Source organism: Macaca thibetana, chromosome 7, assembly GCF_024542745.1.
Source record: "Macaca thibetana thibetana isolate TM-01 chromosome 7, ASM2454274v1, whole genome shotgun sequence".
In the NCBI taxonomy this organism is placed as follows: Eukaryota; Metazoa; Chordata; class Mammalia; order Primates; family Cercopithecidae; genus Macaca; species Macaca thibetana.
Genome location: NC_065584.1, coordinates 158,056,169 through 158,075,246, shown reverse-complemented (window position 1 = coordinate 158,075,246; position 19,078 = coordinate 158,056,169). Strand labels below are relative to the sequence as shown.

The 19,078-nt window shown below is 42.0% G+C and overlaps 1 protein-coding gene across 2 annotated transcripts in view; it reads right to left on the bottom strand.

Moving 5' to 3' along the window:
* REC114 (REC114 meiotic recombination protein) overlaps positions 1-9,524 on the bottom strand; it is a 125,243-nt gene extending 115,719 nt beyond the window's left edge. Inside the window, exon 1 of one of the 2 annotated variants that reach the window (XM_050797758.1) lies at positions 9,336-9,524. In XM_050797758.1, the coding sequence (XP_050653715.1) occupies positions 9,336-9,494 (159 nt within the window). In that variant the 5' untranslated portion in view covers positions 9,495-9,524. The remainder of the gene's footprint in view (positions 1-9,335) is intronic. The other variant, XM_050797757.1, reaches the window with a different exon arrangement.
* Between the last annotated feature and the right edge of the window lie 9,554 nt (positions 9,525-19,078).

Genomic DNA, 19,078 nt, shown 5'->3' with positions numbered 1-19,078 from the left:
TATGAAATTTAAAGTAGTATTTTTCCAATTCTGTGAAGAAAGTCAATGGTAGCTTGATGGGGATAGCATTGAATTTGTAAATTACTTTGGGCAGAATGGCCATTTTCATGATATTGATTCTGCCTATCCATGAACATGGAATGTTTTCCCATTTGTTTTTGTCCTCTCTTATTTCCTTGAGCAGTGGTTTGTAGTTATCCTTGAAGACGTCCTTCACATCCCTTGTAAGTTGTATTCCTAGGTATTTCATTCTCTTTGTAGCAATTGTGAATGGGAGTTCACTCATGATTTGGCTCTCTGTTTGTCTGTTATTGGTGTATAAGAATGCTTGTGATTTTTGCACGTTGATTTTGTATCCTGAGACTTTGCTGAAGTTGCTTATCAGCTTAAGGAGATTTTGGGCTGAGACGATGGGGTTTTCTAAATATACAATCATGTTATCTGCAAACAGAGGCAATTGACTTCCTCTTTTCCTATTTGAATACCCTTTATTTATTTCTCTTGCCTGATTGCCCTGGCCAGAACTTCCAATACTATGTTGAATTGGGGTGGTGAGAGAGGGCATCCTTGTCTTGTGCCAGTTTTCAAAGGGAACGCTTCCAGTTTTTGCCCATTCAGTATGATATTGGCTGTGGGTTTGTCATAAATAGCTCTTACTATTTTGAGATACATTCTTTCAATACCGAATTTATTGAGAGTTTTTAGCATGAAGGGCTGTTGAATTTTGTCAAAGGCCTTTTCGGCATCTATTGAGATAACCAAGTGGTTTTTGTCATTGGTTCTATTTACGTGATGGATTATGTTTATTGATTTGTATACGTTGAACCAGTCTTGCATGCTAGGGATAAAGCTGACTTGATCGTGGTGGATAAGCTTTTCGATGTGCTGCTGAATTTGGTTTGCCAGCATTTTATTATGGATTTTCGCATCAATGTTCATCAGGGATATTGGCCTGAAATTTTCTTTTTTTGTCGTGTCTCTGCCAGGTTTTGGTATCAGGATGATGCTGGCTTTGTAAAATGAGTTAGGGAGGATTCCCTCTTTTTCTATTGTTTGGAATCGTTTCACAAGGAATGGTACCAGCTCCTCTTTGTACCTCTGGTAGAATTCAGCTGTGAATCCGTCTGCTCCTGGACTTTTTTTGGTTGGTAGGCTATTAATTACTGCCTCAATTTCAGAACTTATTATTGGTCTATTCAGGGATTCGACTTCTTCCTGGTTTAGTCTTGGGAGGGTGTATGTGTCCAGGAATTTATCCATTTCTCCTAGATTTTATAGTTTATTTCATAGAGGTGTTTATAGTATTCTCTGATGGTAGTTTGCATTTCCATGGGATCAGTGACGGTAGCCCCTTTATCATTTTTTATTGTATCTATTTAATTCTTCTCTTTTTTCTTTTTTATTAGTCTGGCTAGCAGTCTATCTATTTTGTTGATCTTGTCAAAAAACCAGCTCCCAGATTCACTGATTTTCTGAAGGGTTTTTCGTGTCTCTGTCTTCTTCAGTTCTGCTCTGATCTTAGTTACTTCTTGTCTTCTGCTAGCTTTTGCATTTGTTTGCTCTTGCTTCTCTAGTTCTTTTAATTGTGACGTTAGGGTGCTGACTTTAGAGCTTTCCTGCTTTCTCTTGTGGGCATTTAGTGCTATAAATTTCCCTCTACACACTGCTTTAAATGTGTCCCAGAGATTCTGGTATGTTGTGTCTTTGTTCTCATTAGTTTCAAAGAATATCTTTATTTCTGCCTTCATTTTGTTATTCACCCAGTAGTCATTCAAGAGCAGGTTGTTCAATTTCCATGTAGTTGAGCAGTTCTGAGTCAGTTTCTTAGTCCTGAGTTCTAATTTTATTGCACTGTGGTCTGAGAGACTGTTTGTTATGATTTCCATTCTTTTGCATTTGCTAAGGAGTGTTTTACTTCCAATTATGTGGTCAATTTTAGAGTAAGTGTGATGTGGTACTGAGAAGAATGTATATTCTGTTGATTTGGGGTGGAGAGTTCTGTAGATATCTATTAGGTCCGCTTGGTCCAGAGCTGAGGTCAAGTCCTGGATATCCTTGATAATTTTCTGTCTCATTGATCTAATATTGACAGTGGGGTGTTAAAGTCTTCTACTATTATTGTGTGGGAGTCTAAGTCTCTTTGTAGGTCTCTAAGAATTTGCTTTATGAATCTGGGTGCTCCTGTATTGGGCGCATATATATTTAGGACAGTTAGCTCTTCTTGTTGCATTGATCCCTTTACCATTATGTAATGCCCTTGTCTCTTTTTATCTTTGCTGGTTTAAAGTCTGTTTTATCAGAGACTAGGATTGCAACCCCTGCTTTTCTTTTTTCTTTCGATTTGCTTGGTGAATATTCCTCCATCCCTTTATTTTGAGCCTATGTGTGTCTTTGCACATGAGATGGGTCTCCTGAATATGGCACACTGATGGGTCTTGACTCTTTATCCAATTTGCCAGTCTGTGCCTTTTAATTGGGGCATTTAGCCTGTTTACATTTAAGGTTAATATTGTTATGTGTGAATTTGATCCTGTCATTATGATGTTAGCCGGTTATTTTGCCCATTAGTTGATGCAGTTTCTTCATAGCATCAGTGGTCTTTATAATTCGGTATGGTTTTGCAGTGGCTGGTCCTGGTTCATGTTTAGTGCTTCCTTCAGGAGCTCTTGTAAGGCAGGCCTGGTGGTGACAAGATCTCTCAGCATTTGCTTGTCTGTAAAGGATTTTATTTCTCCTTTGCTTATGAAGCTTAGTTTGGCTGGATATGAAATTCTGGATTGAAAATTCTTTTCTTTAAGAATATTGAATACTGGCCCTCACTTTCTTCTGGCTTGTAGGGTTTCTGCCAAGAGATCCGCTGTTAGTCTGATGGGCTTCACTTTGTGGGTAACCCAACTTTTCTCTCTGGCTGCCCTTAACATTTTTTCCTTCATTTCAACGTTGGTGTATCTGACGATTATATGTCTTAGGGTTGCTCTTCTCGAGCAGTATCTTTCTGGTGTTCTCTGTATTTCCTGAATTTGAATGTTGGCCTGCCTTGCTAGGTTGGGGAATTTCTCCTGGATAATATCCTGAAGAGTGTTTTCCAACTTGGTTCCATTCTCCCCATCACTTTCAGGTACACCAATCAAACATAGATTTGGTCTTTTCACATAGTCCCATATTTCTTGGAGGCTTTGTTCATTTCTTTTCACTCTTTTTTCTCTAACCTTGTCTTCTCGCTTTATTTCTTTGAGTTGATCTTCAATCTCTGATATCCTTTTTTATGCTTGATTGATTCAGCTATTGATACTTGTGTATACTTCATGAAGTTCTCATGCTGTGTTTTTCAGCTCCATTGGGTCATTTGTGTTCTTCTCTAAACAGGTTATTCTAGTTAGCAATTCAACTAACCTTTTTTCAAGGTTCTTAGCTTCCTTGCATTGGGTTAGAACATGCTCCTTTAGCTCGGAGGAGTTTGTTATTACCCACCTTCTGAAGCTTGCTTCTGTCAGTTTGTCAAACTTATCGTGCATCCAGTTTTGTTCCCTTGCTGGCGAGGAGTTGTGATCTTTTGGAGGTGAAGAGGTGTTCTGGTTTTTGGAATTTTCAGCCTTTTTAAGCTGGTTTCTCCACATCTTTGTAGATTTATCTACCCTCAGTCTTTGATGTTGGTGACCTTCGAGTGAGGTCTCTGAGGGGACATTCTTTTTGTTGATGTTGATACTATTCCTTTCTGTTTGTTAGTTTTCCTTCTAACAGTCAGGCCCCTCTGCTGCAGGTCTGCTGGAGGTCCACTCCAGACCCTGTATGCCTGGTTATCACCAGCGGAGGCTGCAGAACAGGCTGCTGCCTGTTCCTTCCTCTGTAAGCTTCATCCCAGAGGGGCACCCGCCAGATGGCAGCCAGAGCTCTCCTGTATGAGGTATCTGACGGCCCCTACTGGGAGGTGTCTCCCAGTAGGAGACACAAGGGTCAGGGACCCACTTTAGGAGGCAGTCTGTCCCTTATCAGAGCTCAAACACTGTGCTAGGAGATCTACTGCTCTCTTCAGAGCTGTCAGGCAGGGATGTTTAAGTCTGCTGAAGTTGCGCCCACAGCCACCCCTTCCTTCCCCCAGGTGCTCTGTCCCAGGGAGATGGGGGTTTTATTTATAAGTCCTTGACTGGGCTGCTGCCTTTTTTTCAGAGATGTCCTGCCCAGAGAGGAGGAATCTAGAGAGACAGTCTGGCTGCAGCAGCCTTGCTGAGCTGTCGTGGGCTCCACCCAGTTCAAACTTCCTGGTGGCTTTGTTTACACTGTGAGGGTAAAACCGCCTACTCAAGCTTCAGCAATGGCAGACACCCCTCCCTCCACCAAGATGGAGCATCCCAGGTCAACCTCAGACTGCTGTGCTAGCAGTGAGAATTTCAAGCCAGTGGATCTTAGCTTGCTGGCTCCATGGGGGTGGGACCCGCTGAGCCATACCCCTTGGCTCCCTGGCTTAAGGCCCCTTTCCAGGGGAGTGAACAGTTCTGTCTCACTGGCTTTCCAGGTGCTACTAGCGTATGAAAAACAACAACAACAACAAAAAAAACCACTCCTGCAGCTAACTCGGTGTCTGCCCAAATAGCCACCCAGTTTTGTGCTTGAAACCCAGGGCCCTTGGTGGGGTAGGCGCCAGAGGGAATCTTCTCGTCTGTTGGTTGCGAAGACCATGGGAAAAGTGCAGTATCTGGGCCAGAGTGCACCATTCCTCCCAGTACAGTCTCTCACGGCTTCCCTTGGTTGGGGGAGGGAGATACGAACCTGTGTGCTTCCCAGGTAAGGCGATGCCCCACCCTGATTTGGCTCGCCCTCCATGGGCTGCATCCTCTGTCCAACCAGTCCCAATGAGATAAACCAGGTACCTCAGTTGGAAATGCAGAAATCACCCGCCTTCTGAGTTGATCTTTCTGGGAGCTGCAGATTGGAGCTGTTCCTCCTATTCAGCCATCTTGTTATTGTTTTTTCCTATTTATTTATTTATTTATTTATTTATTTTGAGATGGAGTCTCACTCTGTTGCCCAGGCTGGAGTGCAGTGGCACAATCCTGGCTCACTGCAACCTCTGTCTCCTGGGTTCAAGGGATTCTCCTGCCTCAGCCTCCCAAGTAACCTCGGGTTTCACCATGTTGGCCAGGCTGATCTGACCTCCTGACCTCAAGTGATCCACCCATCTTGGCCTCCCAAAGCGCTGGGATTACAGGGATGAGCCACTGTGCCAGGCCTCTTGTCAATCTTCTCTGGGGCTCTGTCCCCTCTACCCAACTTACAAATGTTGGATTACCTTTAAGCTTGGTCGCGAATCTCACCTAATCCCATGACTATAAATATCACTTTTATGCTGATGACTTGCACCTTTACATTTCCAGCCCAGATCTTCCTTCTGAGTCTAGGCCAATATACCCAACTAGCTATCCAATATCTCCACTTGGATGCTTCACAATCTTATCAAATTCAATACATCCAAAACTGAAATCTTGGATTATTCTTCCCTCACTGTTCCTCCTCCAGTGTTTCCCATTCTCCAACCATCTACTCAGTTGCTTCTGCTAGAAACCCAGAAGTCCTTTACTCTTGCCACTCATATACAATCAAGCACCAAGCCTTTTCATTTTGGTCTCCAAAATATATTCCTAATATTCCTATCTCTACTGCCATGCCCTTAGTCTAAGCCATCATCATCTCTTGCCTATAACACTGCAATAGCATTCTATATGATCTTTCTGAATCCACTCATATTCCCCTCCAATTCCATCTTCACACCACAACCAGAGTGATCTTTCAAAGACGAAAATGCCTCTGCCCAAAACTCTTCGGTGGCTTCCCACTGGATTTATAATAATGTTCACAAGGCACCTGCCTACCTCTTCAGACAGGCTTATCTCAAGCTACCATTTCCCTTATTCTCTAAGCACCAGATTTGTTAGCCTTCTCACTATACATTACACATGCAGAGGTTTTTCAGGTATGTTGTGGCCTCTGTACAGGTTGTGGGATTTTTATTTTATTTTATTTATTTATTTATTTTTGAGACAGTCTTGCTCTGTCACTCAGGTTGCAGTGCAGTGCCACGATCTCAGCTCACTGCAACCTCCACCTCCCAGGTTCAAGTGATTCTCCTGCCTCAGCCTCCTGAGTAGCTGGGACTACAGGCAAGCACCAACCACTACACCCGGGTAATTTTTGCATTTTTAGTAGAGGCGGGGTTTTGCCATGTTGGCCAGGCTGGTCTCAAACTCCTGACCTCAGGTGATCCACCCGCCTCAGCCTCCCAAAGTGCCTGGATTACAGGCCTGAGCCATCACGCCCAGCTACCTGGGACCTTTATTCTCTTTAATTCTTCTCCTACCTACTGCTGCCCAAAATACACAAACATGTATGCATGTGTGCACACATGTGACATACATGTATGTGTATAATCCAAAATCCCAGATTCCGCATCCAGTAGTCAAACCAGACAAAAGGGAACTGAATGACTGGCAACCCATGGTGTTAAAACATACCACTAGAACAAAATAATAATAATAGCAAACCCCTATGTAACTTAACACATACTAGGCACTATTTTAGGTGATTGATACTTATTAGCTTATTCAATGCTCAAAATAATCCTATGAAGTAGGTACAGGCACACTTCCCTTTACTGTACTTTGCTTTATTGCACTTCACAGATATTACATTTTTTACAAATTGAAGGTTTGTGGCAACCCCACATCAATCAAGTCTCTCAGTGCCATTTTTCTAACAGCATGTGTTCACTTCATGTCTCTGTATCATATTTTGGTAATTTTCACAATATTTCAAGCTTTTTCATTATTATTATATCTGATGGTGATCTGTGATCACCATTGTTACTATTGTACTGATGTTACTATTGCAGTTGTTCTGGAGTGCCACAAACCATGCCCATAGAAGATAGTGAACTTAATCAATAAATGATATGTATATTCCAACTGCTCCATCCACCAGCCTTTGCTCTGTCTCTCTCCCTCTCCCTGGTCCTCACTATTCTGAGATGTAACAATATTGAAATCCAGTCAATTAATAACCCTACAATGGCCTCAAAGTGTTAAGGTGAAAGGAAAAATCACACATCACTCATTTAAAATCAAAAGCTAGAAATGATTAAGCTTAGCAAGGAAGGTATGTTGAAAGCCAAGATAAGTCAAAAGCTAGACCTCTTATGCCAGTTAGCCAGGTTGTAAATGCAAAGGAAAAGTTCTTAAAGGAAATTAAAAATGCTATTCCAGTTAACACAGGAATCGTAAGTGGAACAGCCTTATTTCTGAAATGGAAAAAGTTGTAATGGTCTGCATAGAAGATCAAACCAGTCACAACATTCCCTTAAGCCAAAGCCTGATCTGATTTTTTAACATATTCAAAACAGCCTTCTCTTAGAAGAGGCCATCTAGGACGTTCATAGCTAAAGAGGAGAAGTCAATGCCTGGCTTCAGAGTTTCAAAGGGCAGGCTGACTCTTGCATTAGGGGCTAATCCCACTGGAGACTCTAAATTGAAGCCAATGCTCATTTACCATTCTGAAAGTCCTAGGGCCCTTAGGAACTGTGCTAAATCTACTCTGCCTATGCTCTATAAATAGAACAACAAAGTCTGGATGATAGCACAATTGTTTATAGCATGGTTTACTGAATATTTTAAGCCCACTGTTGAGACCAACTGCTCAGAAAAAAAGATTCCTGTCAAAATATTACTGTTCATTAACAAGGCACCTGGTCACCCAAGAGCTTGGATAGAGATGTACAAAGAGATGAATGTTGTTTTCATGCCTGCTAACACAACATTCATTCTGCAACCCATGATCAAGGAGTAATTGTCAGCTTTTAAGTCTTATTATTTAAGAAATACATTTTATAAGGCTATAGCTTCTATAGCTAGTGATTCCTCTGATGGATCTGGGCAGTTCATTGAAAACATCTGAAAAGGATTCACCATTCTAGATACCATTAAGAACATTTGTGATTCATGGGAGGAGGTCAACATATCAACATTAACAGGAATTTGGAAGAAGTTGATTCCAGCCCTCACGCATGACTTTTGAGGGGTTCAAGATTTCAGCGGAGGCAGGAACTGCAGATGTGTAGAAAGAGCAAGAGAACTAGAATTGGAAGTGAAGCCTGAAGATGGGACTGAATTGCTATAATCTTATGATAAAACTTGAAGAGATGAGGAGTTGCTTTTTATGGATGAGCAAAGAAAGTGGTTTCCTAAGATGGAATCTACTCATGGTGAAAATGGTGTGAACATTGCTGAAATGACAGCGAAGTATTTAGAATATCACATAAACTTAGTTGATAAAGCAGCAGCAAAATTTGAGAGGATTAACTCCAATTTTGAAAGAAGTTCTACTGTGGGTAAAAATGCCATTAAACAGCATTGCATGCTACAGAGCAATCTTTCCTGAAAGGAAGAGGCAATCCATGTGACGAACTGAATTGTTGTCTTATTTTAAGAAATTGCCACAGCAACCCCAACCTTGGGAAACCACCACTCTGATCAGTCAGCAGCCACCAGCATGAAGCGAGACCCTCCAGTGGCAAAAAGACTGACCTGCTGAAGGCTCAGGTGAGTGTTAACATTTTTTAGCAATAAAGTATTCTCGAATCAAGGTATATACATTTTCCTTTTAGACATAATTCTTTTAGACAAGTTAATAGACTACAGTATAGTGCAAACATAGGTTTTATATGCACTGAGAAGCCAGAAAGTTCGTAACTTGCTTTATTGTGATGATCTGGAACCGAACACCAGTATTTCTGAGGGCCTGTACTATTATATTATTATCTCTATTTTAAGACAAAGTGAATAAGGCATAGAGAGGTTAAGTAACTAAAGCAAGGTCACAGAAATTCACTGGCAACGCGAGGATTCAAATCTAGACCTGTGTGAGTGCTTGGTTACGGGATGACTCAGTTGTCCCTTCTGTAATTAGTTATTTGGATAAATAGTGTATTCTCCACTAAACTAAAAACATCAATAAGGGTGGGGAGCGTTTATATCTTGCTCACTGCTCCATCCCTAGCACCCCGAATAGAGTCTAGCACATACTTGACGCTCAATAAATACACATGAATATATGAATGTTTACTACTCCCTTGCATAATTATTTTGAGACTGTAAAGGTTCCAACCATGTCTCCTACTGCTATGTATGTATTTTCTATCTTAGTTGTCAGCCTGGCCATTCCCCAACATGCCTGGTAGTCGCTTGGTGTCCCTTCGGCATCGCTTCAGGGCACTGGCCCCGTATATATGTAGAGCCTCCCCTCCTCAGGGCTGTGGGCGCCTCAGGAATATTCCCGCCTTTGGGCCTCACCTTCCATGTGGGGCAAGGGGCTGTCCCAGCTTCCTGGCTTGGCCCAGGTGGGTCTCTGGTGTTTGAGGGTATGCAGCGGGCGTACCGCTGCAGAGGCCACTCTGTCGCTTCTCCTCCGGTAAGCCCGAGGCTCAAGGGTACTTTTCCTGCCTCCGCCATGTCCGCCCTCACCACACGCACAGCCGGCGGGGACCTGCCAATCTGGTATCCAACCAATCAGTAAGCAGAACGCCCCAAGGCCCACCCTCCCGTTCAGTGGAAGCCAATTGGCAGGCTCCGAAGATTCCAACCTAGGGCATTTCCGGGCCTAGGGGGTCTCTCTTGACCTTGGGCACCGAGATGATCACTTCTTTTTTTTTTTTTTTGAGACGGGAGTCTCGCTCTGTCGCCCAGGCTGGAGTGAGTGGCGCGATTTCAGCTCACTACAAGCTCCGCCTCCCGGGTTTACGCCATTCTCCTGCCTCAGCCTCCTGAGTAGCTGGGACTACAGGCGCCCGCCACCTCGCCCGGCTAGTTTTTTGTATTTTTTTAGTAGAGACGGGGTTTCACCGTGTTCACCAGGATGGTCTCGATTTCCTGACCTCGTGATCCGCCCCTCTCGGGCTCCCAAAGTGGTGGGATTACAGGCTTGAGCCACCGCGCCCGGCCATCACTTCTATATTGTAGGGCGGTCGTGACTCTTATTAGTGGAAGTTGAAGTCGCGCTTGCACAGCATTCGGGCCCACACCTTCCCTCGGGCAGCCCATGTCAACTTCTGCAGCTCTGAGTCTGAGAAGTTTCCCAAACTGGCTGACTCCCTGTAACCTACACACTGGGACTAGGCTGGTAGTTGAGGCTGCCTGGACACACGCGTTTCCCTTCCTCAGAGCGGCCTTTCAGAAGACAGTGTCCCCACTTCACCTCACACCCACCACAACAAAGCCCCAGTTCCACACGCCATTCAGGAGACTCGGTTACTTCCTCATCATCCATCCTGCCGCTCCTCGACGTTCCCTGCCACCCGACAGTCAATTTTTCACCGAAAGAGAGGAGCAGATGGGTGGGGGCTGCCAGCAGCAAAAGATGTGCCTACATCCAACAGCAGATGCAATGAAATGACATTTCTGGGTGATTTATAGGCGGCAAAGCACTTACACATCTGTTATTTCCTTTATCCTCCCAACAACCTTGTGGTGAATTAAAGAAGCAAAATGGGGATTATTACCCCTATCTAATAGTTGGAGGCAAAATAAGGTCCAGTGACCCGGCACAGTGGCTCACCCCTGTAATCCCAGCACTTTGGGACGCCGAGGCGGGCGGATTGCCTGAGCTCAGGAGTTCGAGACCACCCTGGGCAACATGGTGAACCCCGTCTCTACTAAAATACAAAAACTTAGCCGGGCGTGGTGGCTCACGCTTGTAACTCCAGCTACTCGGTAGGCTGAGGCACAAGAATTGCTTGAGCCCCAGAGGCGGAGGTTGTAGTGAGCCGAGATTGTCGCACTGCACTCCAGCTTGGGCTGCAGAGTAAGACTCTGTCTCATAAAATAAAATAATCCAGAGAGTAGATGTGGTTTGTCCAAGGTTACACAATCAGTGAACGACAGAGCCAGAGTAGAGCTGTGGATTCCACAATATCCATGTGTCCACCTCATTTGCAAAGAATTTAGATATTCATGCAATCTATGTCAAGTTAGAAGCAAAGTATACAGAGGGTAGAGACTATGCTAACCAAATACATAAAATAGAATTAAAACACAAACAATGTTTAAAGCTATGTATACCAAAGGATATTCAATTCATAGACAATGGTTGGATAGGTGGTAATTTATTCACTCTACAAAGCATCAATTAAGTATCTACAGTGTGCAAACAGCTATGCTAGTCACCATAGGGGCTACAGAAACGGATAAGCCATGTATCTAACCTTCTGGGACCACAGGATCTAATAAGGAAGACAAACAAGGTGCAAATATACCCATGACACCTGACAGTTAATGCCACCGGAAAGGTACAAACCATGTGCTCTCAGGGTTCAAATGAAGTAAAAATCTTCCCAATAGGGAGTGGCAGTGGTATTCGAGTTAGGACTTGAAGGGTGAGAAAAATTTCCCAAGGGAAGATGGCAGGAACTGTTGTTCCATGTGAAGGAGAAGTTGAGGAGTAAAGTTGTGGAAATGAGGATAATGACATGACTAGCTAGAATGCAAAGTTGTTTTTTAAGGAAAATGAGGCTACAGAGGTGAGCTGGGACAAAAGAGTATTGAACAGCAGCTAAGGAATGTGAATTTTACTTGGTAGGTGATGAGGAATATGAAAAATTTGCATAGGAGAATGACTCCATCCTAGTAGTGGTCCAGGTAGGTTAATATCTCAGAAGCATATGGGATACATTGGATTAAAGGCAAGAAGGGTCCACTACTTATCTTTCCAGCAGTCTAGTAAAGCTTACCAAAGGGGTGGGGTTTCAGAAATAGCTTCTGAAGGTCCATAAATGACACAGCAATACTGCATTTAATATAGGAATAAATGGTTAAAAACTTGGTTTGAATCCCAGGTTTGTCAGTTCCCAGCTGTGTGACCTTATTGAAGTCAGTTAACCTCTCTGTAAAATAGTGTTATTAAACAACTACTTTACAGGGTCATCGAGAAGATAAAATAAGAACATATGTGGGAAAACACTTGGTAAATTACAAAGTGGTACATATGTTGGTGCTTTCTATTTCCAGGGTTAAAGTGACTTTCTGTGGACTCCCTACAGGCAGAGAGGATGGGAATGGGAGCCTGACATTGGGTCTCAGAGGTACTCACCTTCCAGGTCCAGGGTTGCGGCTGCTGTCAGACACCCTTTGCAGGAGCAGATGGTGCTCACAGTTGGGACCCTGTCAGTGCCCAAGGACACCCAGGGCCCTGCTGGGTTCCCACCTGCAAGCTCCCTTCCTAGACAATGCACCTGTGCTTGAGCTTCTGGGGCCACCAGCGTCTGCCAAGAACAGATCATGTCTGCAAAGGGAGATATGATAAAGCCACAGCTCAATGCACAGAGGCTCTCACAAACTTATAATATTAACAAATATGACTTGAGCACTCAGGAGATCCCAGGTGCTATGCTAGGTGCTGAGCATATAGTAGAGAGCAAAACAAATGGCGCTTCTGCTGTCTTGAAGCTCACAATCTAGTAGAGGGTAGAACACTGAGCAAATTACCCACTATTGTTAATGGCTAATGTATTTTCTTTTTAAAAGGTAAAGCTGTAATCTTTATTAAGGTATAATTTTAGATAATAAAAAGCACAGATCTCACATATCCAATTAGGTGAGTTTTGACACCTATGTAAATTCATGTAGCCACCATCCAAAACAAAATATAGAACACTTTCAAAACCACCAGGTTCCCTTGTGAGTGCCTCCTTTCCATTACTCAAATCAGACCGCCCTGCAAGGGCAACCACTGGTCGATTTATCACCTTAGCTCTCCTGTTCCCGGACTTTATATACACGAAATCACACAGAGTATTTTCTTTTATATATGCTTATTTCATTCAGTGTAATTTTGTTTTTTTAGCTCCATCCATGTTGTTGCATGTGACAATAATTCATTCCTTTTTAGTGCTAAATAGCATTCCATTATATGACTACCTCACAGTTTGCTTTTTTTCACCTGTTGGTGGACATTTGGGATGCTTTCTAGTTTTTTGTTTGTTTTTGCTGTTATGAACATTTTTGTACAAGCTTTTTTTTCTTCTTTCTTTCTTTTTTTTTTTGTAGATGTGTGTTGTCATTTATCTTCAATAAGTACCTAGAGGGCCAGGTGCAGTAGCTCACGCTTGTAATTCCAGTGCTTTGGAAGGCCAAAGCGGGCAGATCACCTGAGGTCAGGAGTTCGAGACCAGCCTGGCCAACATGGTGAAACCCTGTCTCTACTAAAAATACAAAAATTAGCTGGGTGTGGTGGTGGACACCTGTAATCCCAGTTACTCGGGAGGCTGAGACAGGAGAATCACTTGAACCTGGGAGGCAGAGGTTGCAGTGAGCCAAGATCACACCACTGCACTCCAACCTGGGTGACAGAGCGAGACTCCATCTCAAAAAATATATAATAAATAAATAAATACCTAGAAATATAATTTCTGGGTCTTAGAGAGATGTATATTTAACTTTGTAGAAAACTGCCAAAGAGTTCTCCATAGTGATTGTGCCACTTTGCACTCCCATCAGCAAAATATAAGAGTTCCAGTTGCTGACGTGACCACATCCTTGCTGATATTTGCCTTACTAAGTATTTAGTTTGAGCCATTCTGGTGGATGTATAGTGGTTGCTCACTGGGATTTTAATTTACATTTCCCTGATGATGAATGATATTTGCTTATTGGCCATTTGTATACATTATGTGTGAAGTGTCTGTTCAAATCATTGAACATTGTTGATTTGTAGGAGTTCTTTATATATTCTGGGCACCAGTCCTTTGTCAGATATATGTAATGAAAATATTTTCCCATTCCATTACTAGCCTTTTCATTTTCTTAACAATGTTTTTGTAAAGAACAGATGTTTTTAATTTTGATTAAGTACTTTTAAATTAATTTTTTGGGTGGTTTTAATAGTGTTTTCCATGTCTTACCTAAAAAAAACTTTGCTCACCCTAAGGTTGCACACTTATCCTCCCACATTTTCTTCCAGAAATTTTATGGTTCTAACTTTTACAGCTAGGCATATGATCCTTGTTGCATTATATTTTTGTGTGAAGTGAGGTAGGGATTATGGATCATTCTTTTCCATGTGGATGTACCATTAATGTTACATGGAGGCAGCCCTAAACCAATGACTAATGGAAACTGTCATATAAATACCCAAGTTCCCTTACTCCTCAGATGGGACAGTTCTGAGATGTGTGTAATACCCTGTTTCCTAAGTTTTCCAGTGGAGTTAAGTTCCACTTACCCATGATGCTAACTTGTTTAGTAATGATTCATTTTGGGCTAACTTCCCTACCCTGTCTTCCTCCCCTATCAGTGTTTCCTGGGATCGCCTCTCAAATAAATTGCTTGCACGTAAGGGTCTGCTTAACCCAGGGTCTGCTTCTGTGGAAACCCAAACCAAGACAGTAACAAACAAGATAGACAGTCCCTACCCTCATGTATTTAGCTTTAATATAGTTACATACAGGAAGATGGTACAACCTGCATTCAGAGGAGGGAGAAGTCATTCTCACATGCGAAGTAGACCCTCCAATGCCTCGCTGACTAGAAGCAGCAGAATGACAGCATTTGAAGTTAGAACTAATAAATGACAGGTTACTATGAGCTAATACATCCCCTTCTTTTTTTTTTCTGTAGAGATGGGATCCCGCTTTGTTGCCCAAGCTGGTCTCAAACAAACCCAAACTGGCTTCAAGCAATTCTCCTGCCTCAGCCTCCCAAAGCACTGGGGTTACACGCATGAGCCACTGCATCCCCACATCCCCCTCTTATAAGACTATTACTAGTTAGAAAAACCTAGCCCCTGAAATTTAAAAAAAAGAGGAAAAGTCATTTATTTCACTGAAGAGTGTTTTCATCCCAAATCCTTTTACTGTGTAACTCTATTTTGCAGATGGCATAAATAGCACAGAGAGATGCTGTGTGAGTAAGTCAGCATCATTGTTGGAGGCAGGCTGAAGGACTGGTTTTGGAACCCTAGCATGTCTCTTTCAGAGCAGATCAGGGACCCCATACATCCCTTCTGCCAAGACTATTGAGTCAGCAAAGGAAATGATGGCTTCAGTCTCCTTGGGTCCCCTAGATGACAAGATGACAGGAAGAGCTGCACCTCTGCTCTGCCTGCTGTGTCCCTCAGCAACAGCTCTGGGGACCACACAAAGTGATTGAGAACTACAGAACAATGTTGGTGGTTGTGGGTTTCCCAGAAAAGCCCTGTGTGCATCAGTCAAGCCAGATGAACTGTCTACATTATGACAGACCTGTGTATACTGTGTGAGAAGGGGATGCTCCCCTGGTACTTTACACTCACTACTAAAAAGCAATTATTTTCCAGTTGCTACTCTGTATCTTTCACAAGCAAAAATCAACCACTTCTTTGCAGGTAATTGAAAGTATTTCAATGTGACCAGGCGCAGACAATCCCAACTTGTCTACAGGTTACTGGTCATTTTTTGCACAACATGGAGAGAGATTAACACTGATTTTCCCATGTGTTAAAAACCCAGAGAATAATAAATTACTATAAAATGTTTGCCAGCTGGTAGATTTGGGAGTGCATTTTACAAAGCTGGATTAGAGTCAGAAATAAGAATTTAAAGCAAACCCTAAAGGAAGACTATGAACTCAGACCTTAAAGAGAGGGACTATACTTTATGTTGGAATCCAGAATTGCTGGCACATAGTAGGTTCTTAATTTTTTTTAATGAAAGGACTGCAAATTTTAATATGGAAGAAAGGGACAATTTAAAAATCACTATGAGTGTATAAAGGGTTAACATGGGGGGATATGGTTAATACCCCTTTCCCTTCCTTGCCTCCACAATGTTGGAACAAGAAGAAATCACCTTCAACCATGTCATGAAGAATTGGAGCTAACATTAAAGAATAAATTTTTGTATCTCAAGATCTTAATCTAATAGGTGATATATTTGGGGACTTTCCAACCCTGACACCTACATATACATAGTCAAATACAGAAACATAGATCCCTAGAAATCTCTTCCAATTTGATGCATTGCTTATTCCATCATTTGTTCCCTGACCCTGGAGAAGTCATTTAGCTCACCTCTGTAGAGTGAGGCTGTGAGACTTGCAATTTACACCTCAGAGGGCAGACATAATAAAGAAAATGCTTTGTGCTGGGAGTGACTCAGCAACAGCATTTTTGTGCTTAGTTGTTGAGAATATTTTGAATAATTCAGCAACTGCAACTGCACCTCCAGCAGATGTTAGGTTAGGACTAGCTGAGGCTGGGAGGTCAAAGTTTCAGGGGGACCCTGGGAATGGTAAGGGCTGCTTGCACTGCTTCCTCACATCAAATGCTTAGCTCTGAGGACATCACAGTGTCTCCAAATGAAAATCTTTCCCTGGGGGATGATTCTAACAATAAATTGAGGGACCCAGAAAAATAATGACTTTTTGTGAAGTGGTCATGTCAATTCAACTAATTTGTTCATTCATTTATTCAGCGGTGTTTCTTGGATTTACTCTGTGCCAGGCACTAAGCAAAGTAACAGAGATAAAAATCTGAATAGGTAAAACGCTTCTCTTGAAAATGTTTATAGTCTGGTAGAGGGACAGACCCAAAGACAAAAAACTCACAATATATTGTGAAAGATGTTCAATAAAGACAGGACCTGGCCTTGTGTTGGTGCAAAGGAGTGATACCTTCAAACGAGAGCAGTTAGAAGGCATGTGTTGTGCAACCATCACCACTCTCTAGTTCCAGAACATTCTCATCACCCCAAAAGGAAACCCCATACCCATTAGTCATCATTTCCATGCTCCTCTCCGCCGAGCCCCTGGAAAACAGCAATCCACTCTTTGTCTCTATGAATTTATCTATTCTGTGTATTTCATATAAATGAAATTATACAATATATGGCCTTTTATGTATGGCTTCTTTTACTTGGCATAATATTTTCAAGATTCATCCGTGTTACAGCATGTATGAATACTTCATTCTTTTTAATGGATGACTAATATTCCATTGTACAGCTATACCTATGTTGTTTATCCACCCATCAGTTGACAGATATTTGAGTTGTTTCCACCTGAGAGGAAACTCTTGAATACTTTATGTATTTCAACATAAAAATGGCTTTTTAATTCTCTTATAAAATAAGCAATACAGACTCCCAGGCAGCATAGTACAGTTAAATTCACTCCTCAACAAATTCTCCCATCTCCAGACACATAGCAATGACAGGTCAAATATAAGAAGAGATGACTGAAAAGGGATAGCTAGGATCAAAGAGAAGACAAGCATCTCTGGGACCATAAATCTCCAGCAGTGAGCAAGGATAAAGCCAGGGCATGCTGGGCTCCAGGTCTGGCCCTAGACAGTGGTAGCAGGGAATCAGGACCAAACAGCTCCACACAACGCACAGAATAGAGTCAGGCTTCCTGCATGAAGCCAGGAGCTGGAGTGGGATGCTGTTCCTTTGAAAGGGGCTCAAAAAGACTGCCACTCTGCTGCCTGGTGTAACTGTTTCCAGGAACATGGGGCCCAAAGGAGGCAGGTGGACAGACACAGCCTCATGAGCAGGACCTGAGCCAAGGCTCCTGCAGACTCTGGGACTGGATATCTCCAATGTTGCAGCACATCAATATCCCTGTAAGACTTGGTTTTGGACCGGGGCCTGGGGGACCAAGGGAAGGCAGTAGCACACCACTCAATTACTAGAAAGCAAGGGAAACATGAAGAAAAGCAAGAAGCTTCTTGCTTAAAATGACCCTGAAAATCAAAAGTCTAAAACACGTCAGGGAACACAATTTTAGGAAAGACGATCAACAAAATCAACACTAGGAATAAAAACTCACTTCTGACAAAACTAATTGTATAGAACAGACTGACAAAAATGCTTTAGAATGATCAATACTATTTATTACAACCTGCGACATGGATGAATAACATAATATTGAACAAAAGAAGCTAGACACAAAAGAGTACATAACACGTGCTTACATGATGTAATGTGAGAAAGCAGGCAAATCAATCTATGGTGTCAGAAGCCAGAAAAATGGTTACCCTTGGAAAAAGGCCAAAGAGGATGCTGGAAACGTTTTATTTCTTGACTCAGATGCTTGTTACATGGGTGCCTTCACTTTATGAAAAGTCATTGTGTTGTCCATACAATCCATCCTCATTTATTCACTGATTCTGTATTTGCTAATTTACCTACTCACTCAAATTTATTTGCAACCCCAAAATCAATACTTGCTGAGCTTTGTGGTTGTTTGCAGATATACACATTGAGGGGAAAAATTTGAGTCACTGGATGCACATGTTCCAAGCTGAAGTCGGACAAAGCAACTCTCTGCTTACTTGTTTCAGCTCTCATGTTAGAAGCAAGTGTCCTTTTCACAGGCTACTTAGTGCACGTTTTTCTGGGTGTTTGTACTTTCTGATGGTGATTTTGCTGTTTAAAATTGCCCGGAAGCATACAGCTGCAGTGTTACCTAGTGTTATCATAAACCTGCGGTATGCCTTATAGATAAAATACACGTGTTAGTAAGCTTCATTCAGGTATGAGTTGCAGTGCTGTTGGCAGTAAGTTCAATGTTAATGAATCAACCATATATATTAAATAAGGTGTCTTTCAATAGAAACACACACAAAACAAGATTATATATTGATCGGTTGATGAAAATGTTGTGACCAGAGGCTCACAGGAGCCTAACTCTGTATTTCCCCTGGGAGCAATGGTTCAGTATTCATTAATTCAGTGTTCATGGTGATTTTATGGAACATAACTTTCACAAATAATGAGAATCAATTGTACATAATTTTTGTAGGTTTCTTTATTTATATTACACTTCAATTAAAAAGTTGCCCATTTAAACATTTAAACAATGAATTTTCAATGTGATAACTGAGAGTTGATACTTCTAGACACTCACTAAAATAATTATTGCAGGATGTATTTAATGGTAGCACAGAAATTGGTTTTAAATATAGAAAAACTTAATTATTGACTATCAAAAAAACTATTGACTATTTTTAAAACTCTAAAGAATAAAAAGATGGAGGGAGAGAGGTATTCAACAAGTAGTTAAATTAT